General features: G+C 47.8%; 1 protein-coding gene across 1 annotated transcript in view; it reads left to right on the top strand.

The window, feature by feature from the left end:
• The window catches only part of LOC102558575 (phosphatidylcholine translocator ABCB4), a 101,542-nt gene that overhangs the window by 19,342 nt on the left and 69,422 nt on the right, over positions 1–12,778 (top strand). Inside the window, exon 7 of the mRNA XM_059729043.1 lies at positions 11,013–11,184. Within this exon, the coding sequence (XP_059585026.1) occupies positions 11,013–11,184 (172 nt within the window). The remainder of the gene's footprint in view (positions 1–11,012; positions 11,185–12,778) is intronic.

A 12,778-nucleotide genomic window follows, 5' to 3' on the forward strand; every position in this document is an offset into this window, starting at 1 on the left:
AACAATTTTGAGTTGCCCTTAAACAATGTTTCTTATCATATTAAATATATATGTGATCTATATTAACACATTCTTACAATTTGTATGAAAAAAAATCTACTGAATTGACTGTATATCTCATGTAGGGTTTCACAGTGAGGGCCCTGGAGTCTGAACTAGTGTGGAAAAGGGATGCCAGAGCAGCATCAACATCACTGCACTGCCAGGATGACTTAAACCTATCTTAATAGATCAGCTTTCACGCATACTGATTGTCAGGGTCTCTGAGCAGGCCTGGCTAACCCAGTTCTTCACAACCAGATTGACTGCTGAAATTGGCACTGACCTCTTTTAAACATACCTGCAGTTTCAGGCTGCAGATATGTTTATATACAACCTTAGTCTGTTCCGGAAAGCCTCATATTCACCATTCTCCCTGGTTCTTCTGATTTATGACCTGGCTTTGGCTTTTCCTGACCCTGATCTTGGTTCTCCCCTGAAATTTAGTGCTTGTTCTGCTCTCTCTTTTTTTTCTGGCATCCTGACTCCGCTTGGCTTCCTTGACCCTGATCTAAAACTTGGCACTGGTTTTATGACCCCTGGCTCCTGACCTCGGCTTATGTCTCTTGGATCTCCCCAACTCAGCTTTGGCAGCACGTACCCTCACCCTACTAACCTCCTAGTTGCCTCCTAGTTTCCCCCAGGGCCTATCCACAGGCCTGGCTACCTACATCCTGGATGAATCGTCACAACTAGGTGGTACTGGGAGGATGGATACCATCGAGGGTCTACCACCAGAGCAGATTTCTGGGGGACAGCTGATGGCTGCTTTACAGGGGCTGCAAGACCACATTACAGCCCTACAAGCCCAATGTACCCTGCTTCTGCCTCCACAAGGGGAGACAACTCACTCAGCTTACCCCGAATCTCAGGTTTCACTGCCCAACAAATTCACTGGAGACCCTTGTTGCTTCTTGGGGTTCATTAATCATTGCTGCCTCACTTTTCATTTCTACCCCAGATCCAACACATTAGATATGGCCAAGGTACGGCAGATTATCTGTCTACTCCCTGGTGACACCCTGGCCTGGGTTTCCCCACTTCAGAATCAGCAAACCCCCTCCTTGACAACCTTGAAAACTTTATCCAGGGCATGGAAAAAAGATTTTGTGACCCACATCTGGTCCATACTGTGGAGTGAGCTCTCCAGACCATCAGACAGGAGTGGTACAGGGTGTCAAGTTATGTTGCCAAATTTAGGTGGTTGGTAGCTGACAGAGTGGAACAAGGCAGCTCAACATTTCCATTTCCACCAGGATCTTTAGGGCCACATTAAAGATAAGTTAGACTGGGTGTAGCTCCCAGCTGCTTTGGATGGACTCATTGAGCTCAGTATCTATATGTGAAGGGAGAAAGGGGGATAGGAGAGAAAGGGAAAGCCCGAGAGGTAATCTGCCCCTGTTGTTTACCTCAGCCGAAGGGGAGAATGCCAGTGGAATGCCGGGTTTGGGACAATGTTGCCGGAACAGCTTCTCTGTCCAGACTGGTGCATGGTGGATTCATGAAGGTACTTCCAACTCCAGAGAGGGGCCACCAGGGAGAGTCCAGGGCATTAGGAAGGAGAAGACATTAGAGGGACTCTCCACTGAGGATTCGCAGGCAGCCAGGGATGTTGCAGTTGATGTAGCTGTGTTGAGCAGCATTCGAAAGAACACCGAGCAAGAGGCAGCCAGCATTGGACTTCGTGACAACTGCAGGGACGCTGGTGCAGACACCTGTGGTGAAGCAAGAACCAGGTCAGATGTGGCCGGGGCAGGCAAGAGACAGAATCTACCAAAATACCCAAGTGATGAGTTCTAGGTCTCACCCTGTCATCGCTGGGAAGCAGGGTGTCAGCTGAAAGGGGACTGAGGCCACACAACACCTACTGATGCCCATCTGTTCAAGCAACAACAGGAAGGTTGGACTAATGTTGGTATCAGGGATGGCTTGAAAGAGCCAACACTACCCCCAGTAGAGGCTATGCAGATAGACAAAGCTGGGAAATGGCTCCCCACAGAGCAGAAGCCTCATTGTTGTGCCTAGGGCGTCTGCCTCTATTGTGGGAAGTCCAGGCATTTTGCCTGAGGAAAGGAATGCCTGCATCCTCTTTGGGAACTTCCTGGCCCAACTTTGGTAGATAAGTGTTGTCTGGGCCCACTGCTGACCATTCAATCAGTTCCTCCAATGTGCAGTAAACTCTCAAGCATCAACAAAACCCAAGACTCATCCTTGCTAATCACCCTTCAACTATAGCACCTGTTTGGGACGGTTGTCTTTGTTCCAGCCCTCATAGACACAGGAACCTCCAGTAATTTCATGGACTCAGTCCTTGCAGAACAACATCAGATACTGGTCTGACCAAAACAGAACCCAGAGGTAGTAGAAGCCATAGATGGATTTCCATTCTCTTTGGGTCCTACCACAGTAAAACAGTCCCATTAGGTGTCTCAATCAGTGATCACCAAGAATCTGTTTGTTTTGATCTCATCCATTCCCTTCCCTTCACTTTTTTGGTTATACTGGGAACCCCTTGGTTATCTCTCCATACCCCAGATATTTTAAGGGAACTCCATTTCAACTTACCTTACTGCTGTTAGGAGGAGATTTATCCAGCTAATACCCAGACTGGCAGCAGGGCTGAAAATACCAAGTCACTTGTACCAACCATAAGAGATTCATGGCTGACCTTAGCAGAAAGTATGTATTCCTTGGAACCTGACCCATCACTCCATGACAAATACCAGGATTTAGCTGATGTATTCAAAAAGAAAGAAGCAGACCAACTTCCCCTGCACCACCCTTATGATTACCTCATCGATGTTGTGCCAGGGGCACAGATTCCATTCGGGCACATTTATTCACCCTCTGAGCCAGAGGTCAAGGTGCTCAAGGAAAATATTGCAGAGAAACTCCATAAGGGGTTCATCAGGCCTTCTACATCCTCAGCTGGGTCCCTGATATTCTTCATGACCAAGAACAACAGCTCTCTCTGTCCCTGTGTTTACTACAGGGCCTTAAACAGGATAACAGTCTGTAATCGTTTCCTGCCAATGTTAATGAATAAGTCAAGACCACATTTTAGTCCTGCTATGGGCAATTTGAATACCTGGCTATGCTCTTCGAACTCTACAATGCCCCTGCTACATTCCAACACTTTGTTAATATGTTGGAGTAATGTGTTATATAATTTCTCTGGATGATATTTTAGTTTTCTCTGTTGATCCTGCCCAGCATTCAACACAGGAACAGAGAGAGCTGTCAGGTCTTGATCCGGCTCTGAGAGAACCACCTGTATGTCAAGCTAGAGAAATGTGAATTTGATCACACCTCAACTGAATTTTTAGGTTTTTTAATTTCCATCAAAGCCTAACAATGGACTCCCCATAAAGTCACTGGATAGGCCACAGTACACTATGTTAAAGGGGTCCAACGGTTTGTGGGCTTTGCTAGCTTGTATAGATGTTTTGTTAAAGGATTCTCACACCTAGTAGTCCCACTGACTTCCCTTCTGAAGAAAGGGGTACCATTCAAATGGTCTCCACAAGCCCAAATGGCCTTTGAGACAGTGAAAAGGGCTTTCATTTCTGCACCTCTCCTGGTGCACCCAGACCTCACAAAATCATTTATAGTGCAAGTTGACTCCTTGAATTGTTCCATAGAGGATATTCTGTCTCAGGCCTCAGATACCCCAAACAAGTTGCAGCCTTGCACCTTTTATTCCAGGGCCCTAACTCCCTCCAGAAGGAATTACAACATTTTGAACCAGGAACTCTTTATGATCAAGGCAGCCTTTGAGGAGTTGTGGCACCTTCTTTCTACCCTGTTCAGGCAATTACAGACCATAAGAACATGGAAGGAGATAAACTGGAAGCTGAATTCATGTCAGGTCTGCTGGTCAATCTTCTTTAATTTCATAATCACCCATTGCCCAGGAGCCAAGAACCAGAAGGCAGATGACCTATCCCATAAGGATGAACCTCTTCTCTAGAGCCATCACCACTTTCCACCATTCTCCAGCCTAAGAACTTCATTTGGGGAACTACTTGGCAAAGTATCCTTTCAGCCATCCAAACAGCCCTTGTAGATGACCCCCTTGCAGAGGAAATGTGCCAGTCAGTGGGGTCTTCCCAACCAATTTTTGGTGGCTCGGGAGGTTATTTTTTGACAGCATATGTACATCCCAGACAGTCCTGTAAGGTCAAGAATATTATAGCTCTGTCATGACTCGGTTCCCGTAGGATACTTCGGATATTCCAAGACCCAGCTCTTAATCTCTCAGCAGTTCTGGTGGGCCTGAATGGGCCATGATGTCAAACAGTATGTCTACTTGAGCACTGTGTGTGCCTGAACCCAGAAACCTTGAACCAGGCCAGGTGGTCTCCTCCAGCTGTTACCCACTCCCATGCTACCTTCATCAACCCTGTCAGTGGATTTCATTGTGAACCTCCCACGTTCTGAGACCTGCTCCACAATTATGGTCATGGTGGATGTATTAACTAAAATAACCCATTTTATCCCTGCGCAGGCTGTTTCCACTGCCAGCAAAATGGCCAAACTATTTCTGAGACATATATATTTTGCCTATATGGCTGCCCGCCGGAACTGCTCTCTGATCATGGTTCCTGGTTTATTTCATACTGCTGGCATTAGTTCTGTAAGGGTGTGGAACCTCTTCATTTGTCTGCATATCACCCTCAGACTAAAGGTCAGTTGGAGTGTGTAAACCAGACACTTGAGCAATACCTTAGAAGATCAGTTTTCAACCTGTGGTCCTTGCACACCTGGGGGTCTGCAAACTATGTCCAAGGCATCTGTAAAAAATGACTGATCAATCAAAAGTATGTGAATACCCACAGTTACAATTAAAATGGGTCCTTCCAGTCAATTTCTTAGGTGTCTGCAAATGAAAAAAGGTTGAAAACCACTGCCTTAGATTCTTTTTAAATTTTCATCAGTATAATTGGGTAACCCTGCTCCCCCTAGCAGAATTCACATACAACAATGCTGTCCATACTTCCATGGGCAAGACTCCCTTTTTCTCCAACTATAGATGTCATGCATCCAAAGGTACATCTCAAGCCAGTCCGGAGAGGTGATACTCTCCCTCTATATGACTTTGGTCAGTTGGAGTACTGCATCCGGTACTGGGTGCCGCATTTCAAAAGGGATGTGGCCAATTATGGTCATGGGCCACCCACTTGGTGAGAGGGCAGCAGGACAGGCCCTACGAAGAGAGACTGAAGGACCTGAACCTGTTCAGCCTCAGCAAGAGGAGGCTGAGGGGGGACCTAGTGGCTGCCTGCAAATTCATCAGGGGAGATCAACAGCAAATAGGCAGAGCACCACCTGGGGTGACAAGGAACAATGGTCATAAGCTGATGGAGAATAGGTTTAGGTTAGAGATCAGAAGACAATATTTTACAGTTAGGGTGGCCAAAATCTGGAACCAACTTCCCAGGGTAGTGGTCCTCGCCCCTACCTTGGGCAAATTCAAGAGGAGGTTGGATGATCACCTGTCTGGGGTCTTGTGAACCCAGCATTCATTCCTGCCTGTGGCAGGGGGTCAGGTTAGATGATCTGTTCAGGTCCCTCCTGACCCTAGCTACTATGAAACTATGAGTAAAGATTCCATCTTCAGTTCCACCCAGCAGTACCTACCCTTTCATGGGTTCCCACAGTAAATGACCTTCAAAGAAGGAGATTGAGTTTGTCTGACATGATTTCTTCTTTGTAAATCTTTGCTGGATGCTTCTGATGAGCCTCTCCTCCTCCAGATGCTTGCAAATCCTTTCCTTAGGATAAGCTCCAGTAACTTCCCAAGTATTGAGGTAAGGATAACTGATCTGTAATTTCCCACATCCTCTTTTCTGTCTTTTTAAAAGACTACTACATTCCCCTTTTCTAGTCCTCTGGTACCTTGCCTATCTCCTATGACTTCAAGAATATTATTTCCAAAGGCTCCAAGATCTCCTCTTCCAGTTCCTTCCATACATTAGGATGAAGTTCATCAGGCCCTTCTGACTTAAATTCATTCAGACACATCAAAAGCTTGCTAACTGCATCTTTAGTTATCTTATCCCTTAGCTTGTCCCCTTCCTTATCCAAATAATCCTTTAGTAGGTGTCTGGCTGCAGCTTCACTTTTTTGTGAAGACAGAGGCAAAGTAGTTATTGAGTAGCTCCACCTTCTTTGCACCTCCTGAGTTCCCCCTGGCTAGTTAACAATGGACTCACAGCTTCCTTGGTTTTCCTTTTCTAGTCAATATACTTATAGGATCTCTTCTTGTTGTCTTTAACCTTCTTCTCCTGGTACAGCTCATCTTCATCTTTGTCCTCCTGATTTTTGTCCCAGCAGGCTCTTACTATTTCCTGGTAAGCTTCGTTGGCATCCTGGCCATTTTTCCATAATCTGTGTACTTTTCTTTTGCATTTGAGGCATCCTAGAACAGGAGCGGGCAATTATTTCGGATGGAGGGCCACTTACCCAGTTTTGGCAGTGCCCAGCCCCGACCCCCTGCTCCCCGGCAGGGAAGAAGCTGGTGCTGAGCATAAGGAAAAGTGGACCCTCACCTGCCCCATGGCCAGCACTCCCTGCTGCAGGCACTCGCAGCCCACGCAGGGCTGTCTGGAGCAGGCACAGGGAGCCCCATGTGGACTGCAAGTGGCTACAGCTCAGGGCGCTGGCCATGGGGAAAGCGAGGAGGTGCTTTTCCCTGCGCTCAGCACCAGCTTGTAACCCACCCCACTGCTAGCCTTGGCCCTCTGCCAGCTCCATGGTCACCCGTCGGCAGTGTTGGCTGCTGCTGCCCACCTAGAGCTCATGCACTGGGAAGCCCCCAGGCGGCGGTGACAAACACTGCCCGGCACAGCAAGCAGGGGGGCCACAGCTGCTGTCACCATGCACAGCCCCGATGGGTGAGCCTGGAACTGGTGCAGGGCCCAGACTGGCAGTGGGGCTGAGTTACAAGGTGGTGCTGAGTGCAGGGGGGGGGGGGAAATGGCCCCTCCCTACCCCATGCCCAGCACCCTGCGCTGCAGCCACTCACAACCCACCTGGGGCTGCCTGTGCTTGCTCAGGACAGCCCCACGTGGGGCTGCAGCAGGGAGCACTGGCCACGGGGTGGGGGGAGGGCCGCCTTTCTCCACACCGGGAAGGAGCAGGGCAGGAGCTCAGGGAAAAGCTGAGCATGGGGGTGGGGGGGGGGACTGCAGCTGCTCACAGTCCACACGGGGTTGTCCGGAGCAGGCACAGGCAACCCCATGCCGGCTGCAAGCGGCTGCAGCGCGGGGTGCTGGCTACGGGGCAAGCAAGGGGCTGCTTTCCCCCCCATGAGCCTTCCCTGGCCAGGGTTCCCCCTGTCCTTCTTCCCCTCCCCCCTTACCTGAGGTTTCAGCATGGGGCAGCCATGTGCTCCCAGGCCAGAAGCCCCAGCTGGGGCTTCTGGCTAGGGGGAGGTGGGGAGGGCTGGGGGGGCCCTGCTGTTGCGGGAGCCTGCCAGGCTTCCCCCAGGTCCTACTGCCCTTGGTTCCTGTCATTTTTGACAGGAACCAAGGGCAGATAAATATTATTTTTTTCTACATTTTTTAGGGGCCCCATGGGCCGGATAGAATGGCCTTGTGGGCCACATCTAGCCCACGGGCTGTATTTTGCCCACCCCTGCCCTAATTGTATCTTCTACTTTGTGGAATAGAAACTTGTCCTCCACACAAGTTAGGAACCAGCTTGGCATTTATGTTTGACTGTATTGTTGTTCCAGCAGATGCCCAGATTAGTTGTGTTCCATCAGTACTATCCCATAGCTTTTGGAAAGGTTTATCACTTACTTGAACAGTGCCTCATTCCTGATTTCATGGCCTGTGGGATATGATAGGAATCACAAAAATCATGTTATTCATCACAACCCAGAATGCTAGAACTAGGGGATACCTATTGAAATTCAGAGGAGACAGGTTTAAAATTAGCAAGAGAAAATACTTTTTAAATATAGCACTGAGTTAATCTGTGCAGCTCTACAAGCGGTTGTAGAGGCAGACAGTATAGCCAGGTGCAAAAAAGGGACTAGACAAATTCATGGATGATAGTTCTATTAATAGTCATTAAATAGAATGGCTGGAGATGTATCCTCTGGCATTTCTAAACCAGTGCAGGATACCAGCGAGGTTGCTGAAAGAGGATAGATCACTCTAGACATCCAGTCTGGTGCTCTTGCTGTATAGCATCCCCTCCTACCACTATCGGAGACAGGATCCTGAATTAGATGGACCATTGATCTTACTAAGCTAACACTTCTTATATCCTTATGCCCATTTGCTTCCAAGGCATTCCAAGCATGTTTTTTTCAGGGGCCTGTGCATTTTAGGTTGACTCAAAGACCATGCTTGACTTTATGGGCACATCTTTCCCATGCAGGGGCACAAATTTGTGCAGCTACTTTTTGCTGCTGTGTATATGCCCCTGCATGTATGCTTTGGTGCAGGGCAAAAGGCCCCATTTCAGAGAAACTGCTATTTCCCCACTCCTCCCAGCATACAGGAGGAGCTAGGACAGAACTAAAGGAGTGAAGATGCTATGGTCAGCAGCCAGAGTGTCTCCTAGGAGGACCAAGCCTCTGTATCTGTTGGCGCATGCTCCTGTGATGTGTGTCGTGTCACTTTTTTGTGATTTTATTTGCTACCAGGATTTCCCAGTAGAAAATTTTGCCCCCACACTGCAAATCTGCAATGTAGACACATTTTAATATGCTGGGCATATTTGTGGTGCCACAAAATGGTCTGCAGTGCCACAAACCAAATGTGCCTGCATATCTGGATCCAGCCTGTGTCTGTCTATATTGCCTTCATTCTATATCTGTAACTGCAACACAAATGCCGGCCTTTACTGCTCATTCCTCTTCAGGGTGTGGACACACAAGTGCTTGGAGCCCTTTTAGAAGGGGAACATTTCAAAAGGGCAACAGCTGGTTGCATTAAAATTACAATGCAGCAAAACCCCTCCAACTTTAACGCTTCTTCATGCAGGGTTAAAGTTGAAGCAGGTTTTCTGCATTTGATTTGTTTTCACCTTGTTCATAAAAAGCAGTTAGAATGTACCAGCTGCTGCCCTTTTGAAATGTTCCCCTTTCGAAAGGGCTTCAAAGGTCATGTGTCCACACGCTCAGCGTGTGCCAAATCCCAGATAAGGCAGTATAGCCACCCAGAGAAGCCCTGATCCCAAATTCCAGTCATGCTGTCTTGTGCACGTGCTTCTTGGGATATACTCAGGGCTTCTCTAAGACAGATACAGGATTTGGCATATAGGTTAGGGACAGAAGTTACACATAAACTGGCTTAAGTGATCAGAAACAGGTTTAAACCTGTAATAGAACAGAAGTTTAGTGCAATTAAACCACTTTCAAAATGCTGAAACTGGTTTAAGATAAACCTGGTTGAGTTTAGTATCAGACTAAACTGATTTGGGTCAAACTGATTTACGGAACTTCTGTCCCAGAACCCTTCCCGGTTCAAGTTAACTCACAGTCCTCATCATCCTAGGATGCTTTGCAGCCCTGGGATATGCTGTCTGCTCCAGCAGAGCAGGGTCTTCCCTGCCCCTCTGTTCCCTAGCCAGAACACTAGCACTCCTCTGGCTGGCTGAGGAGAGGGTGAAGGGGAAAACCCACCCCTTTGGCTCAGCACTGGACCCCCAGCCAGGTGCAGCCAGGTGCAGCCTGGTGCAGGGGGGAAAGAGGGGGATCTTGGTTCCACCCCTGGGAGCCCAGAGCCAGGAGCAGGGCTGGAGTCTCCCAGCCCTGCCCCCCTCCTCAGTCTCTGGCCCAGCTGAGGGGAGCACAGGGGAAGTCTGCACCATGGCTTGGCTCTGCCCCCTGAAGCCAGGAGTGTGGCTGGAGTCCCCCAGCTATGCCCAGCCTCCTCAGTCTGTGGCCCAGAGACGGAAAAGGAGGTATGGCTGGGGGACTCCAGCCATACTCCTGGCTCCCACTCCAGGGAGTGGAGCCAAGTCCTGGTGTAGGCTTCCCCTTACCCCCCACTCCCCGCAATGATCCAGAGACTGAGAAGGGGGCATGGCCGGGGACTCCAGCTACATTCCTGGCTCTCAGCTCTGGGGGACAGAGCCAAGCTCTGTTGCAGGCTTTACCCTCTTCAGCTGTCCTGGAGACAGAGGAAGGGATGTGGATGGGGGACTTCAGCCTCACTCTTGTCTCCAGGGGGCAGATCCAAGCCCCGGTGTGGGCTTCCCTTGCCTGGCCCTGTCAGTTGGCTGGGAGACAGAGGATGGGGTATGGCTGGGGGACTCCAGTACCACTCCTGGCTCCAGATCGGTGGAGGAAAGCCTCAGGTGCGGGCTCCCACCCCGCACTGCCATCCCGGGCTGTTCCCATCTGGGGGTCTGGTGCAGGGTTGGAGGGATGGGTTTTTCCTCCCCACCCCTTCCTCAGCTGGTCCAGAAGCTGAGGTAGGTGTGTGGCTGGGGGAATTGCCTGGCTCACAGCTCTCTACAGTGGCCAGCAGGCTGGGTGCTGTGCTCTAGCACCCCACGACTATTGGTATGGGCCACTGCAGGGGTCTGGCTGTCTTTCCTGTTTGAAAAGTGAACATCAGTTCAATCTATGCAGTTTAGAGAAACCTGCAAAGATTGAATTGATTCAGCATTGGGATTTTTAACTGTTTAGACTTAGCCATACTGAGTGGAGGTGGGTGCATGAGGACTTCTCTGATGTGGTCCCACTTGTGGAGATGGTTTAGACAGTCCCTAAAAAGAATCATTCTCTGATATTATTGGATTTTCTGGACTTCAGTTTTTTTCCTGTGTGTGTTACTATGGAAGAGGATATTCTAGACTATGTTAAGTGTGACTAAAGACTATGTCATAACTGAATTAGGCAGCATATATTAGAAAATGTGATAAAACTGACTACTTCAGTCAAAAAGATTTCTGTGCTTTCCACATTGCCTTATTTGTTTGTCTTATTTGGATGTAACTTTGTTTTTTAGTGACGTCTCCAAGATTAATGATGGAATAGGAGACAAAATTGGAATGTTTTTTCAAGCAATAGCTACGTTTCTCACAGGATTTATAGTTGGTTTCACAAAAGGGTGGAAATTAACACTTGTCATACTGGCACTCAGTCCTGTTCTTGGATTCTCATCTGCTCTCTGGGCAAAGGTAGGTGAAAACTGAATTATCACTGATGCGTGAAATTAGATATATAGTTCTCCATCTCATGACAGGGCAACTTTTAAATATACTGTGGACGCATCTACATGTGTTATTGATGTATAGCAATAAACTCTGGCTCATATCGCACCAGAGTTTATTGAACCCAGGCAATGCATTTGTGTGTGCACCCAGGACCACAGCACGTTGAGCTGAGTTGGAGCAGCCCCCGCTGCCAGGGAGTCTGGGAGTAGCCTGCCAGCCCAGGGCTGCTCCAACCCAGCTCAACATGCTGCAGAGGGGCTGACTGGGGTACAAGGGTGCTCTAGTGCAGGACTAACCAGTTTGCAGCCCCTGTACTGAAGCACCCTCATACCCCAGCCAGCTGGGTCTGCATCTACACACGTGTTGTTGTGCACGAAAAAACTCACCAGCAGGGTAGTACTTGTATTTACAAGTACTAACCTGCTATGTAGTTTATTCGTTTCCTGCGGCTTAATAGGACCACAAGGGTAGACGCTAAATTGTTTACTGTAGAGCTAATTAGGCAACTCCACAGTAAACTTCTCATGTAGATGTGTCCTGTAACACTCAGTGAGGGAATTAATTCCTGTGAGTGATTAAGGTTCATAGTTTATGTCTTTTTTATAAACAGATATAGGACATATAGTAGTATAGTTATAGTGTTACAGTGCCCTTAGTGTGGACACAGTTATAGCAACATAAAGGTGCTTATAGTGGCATAGCATATACCCCATAAAGATAGATCATTATACTATGCCAGTATAAGGTATTTTTATACCTGTATAAGTATGTCCACCCTAGGTGTTGTGTTGATATAATCATAAACTCACTGAAATAACTACACTGATACAAAAGGTGAGAGTAAACCAGATTAATCTGTGAAATAAACTCTTTTTACAGAGTTGTTACTGATTTTGGCTGGAATTTTCAAAGGTACAAAAGGGAGTGAAGCGTCTTACTGGCATTGTGTTTCAGTGGGTCTTGAATGCCTCACTCCCTTTGAATATTTTTAAAATCCCAACCATAGATAATATTTTATTTCCCTTTATACTCTAAAAGATATGTAGAATTCTGCTGTGGCTTTACCTGCTGCCTAAGATGTTTCTGTGTAAAATGCTGACTGAAAGCTATGCCTCACTGCCATATGGCCTCTTACAGATTGCAGGCAACTACCATTGATTAAAGCAGTATGCTGGCTATTATAACCTGCCTAGAGATCAGTGGTGCAGATATGCTCTGAGAATCAAGTATCATCTCCATTAATGATTTGGATGATGGGCTTGAGTGCATGCTTAGTGAATTTGCTGATGACACCAGATTGGGTAGGGGTGTGGACACTCTGGAGGGCAGAGCTAGAATCTAGAATGACCTGGATAGACTGAAAAAATGGTCCACAATCAATCAACTGAAATTCAACAAGAACAAGTGCAAAGTCCTACACTTGGGACAGAAAAAAATGCATGAAGAAATTCAGAAGAGGGAGTGACTGGATGGGCTGCAGTACTGCAGATAAAGACCTGGGGGTTCCCTTAGACTATAAACTGAATATGAGCCAACTGTGTGCTGTTGTTGCTAAAGA

The sequence above is a fragment of the Alligator mississippiensis genome, chromosome 5 (assembly GCF_030867095.1).
Source record: "Alligator mississippiensis isolate rAllMis1 chromosome 5, rAllMis1, whole genome shotgun sequence".
NCBI lineage: Eukaryota > Metazoa > Chordata > Crocodylia > Alligatoridae > Alligator > Alligator mississippiensis.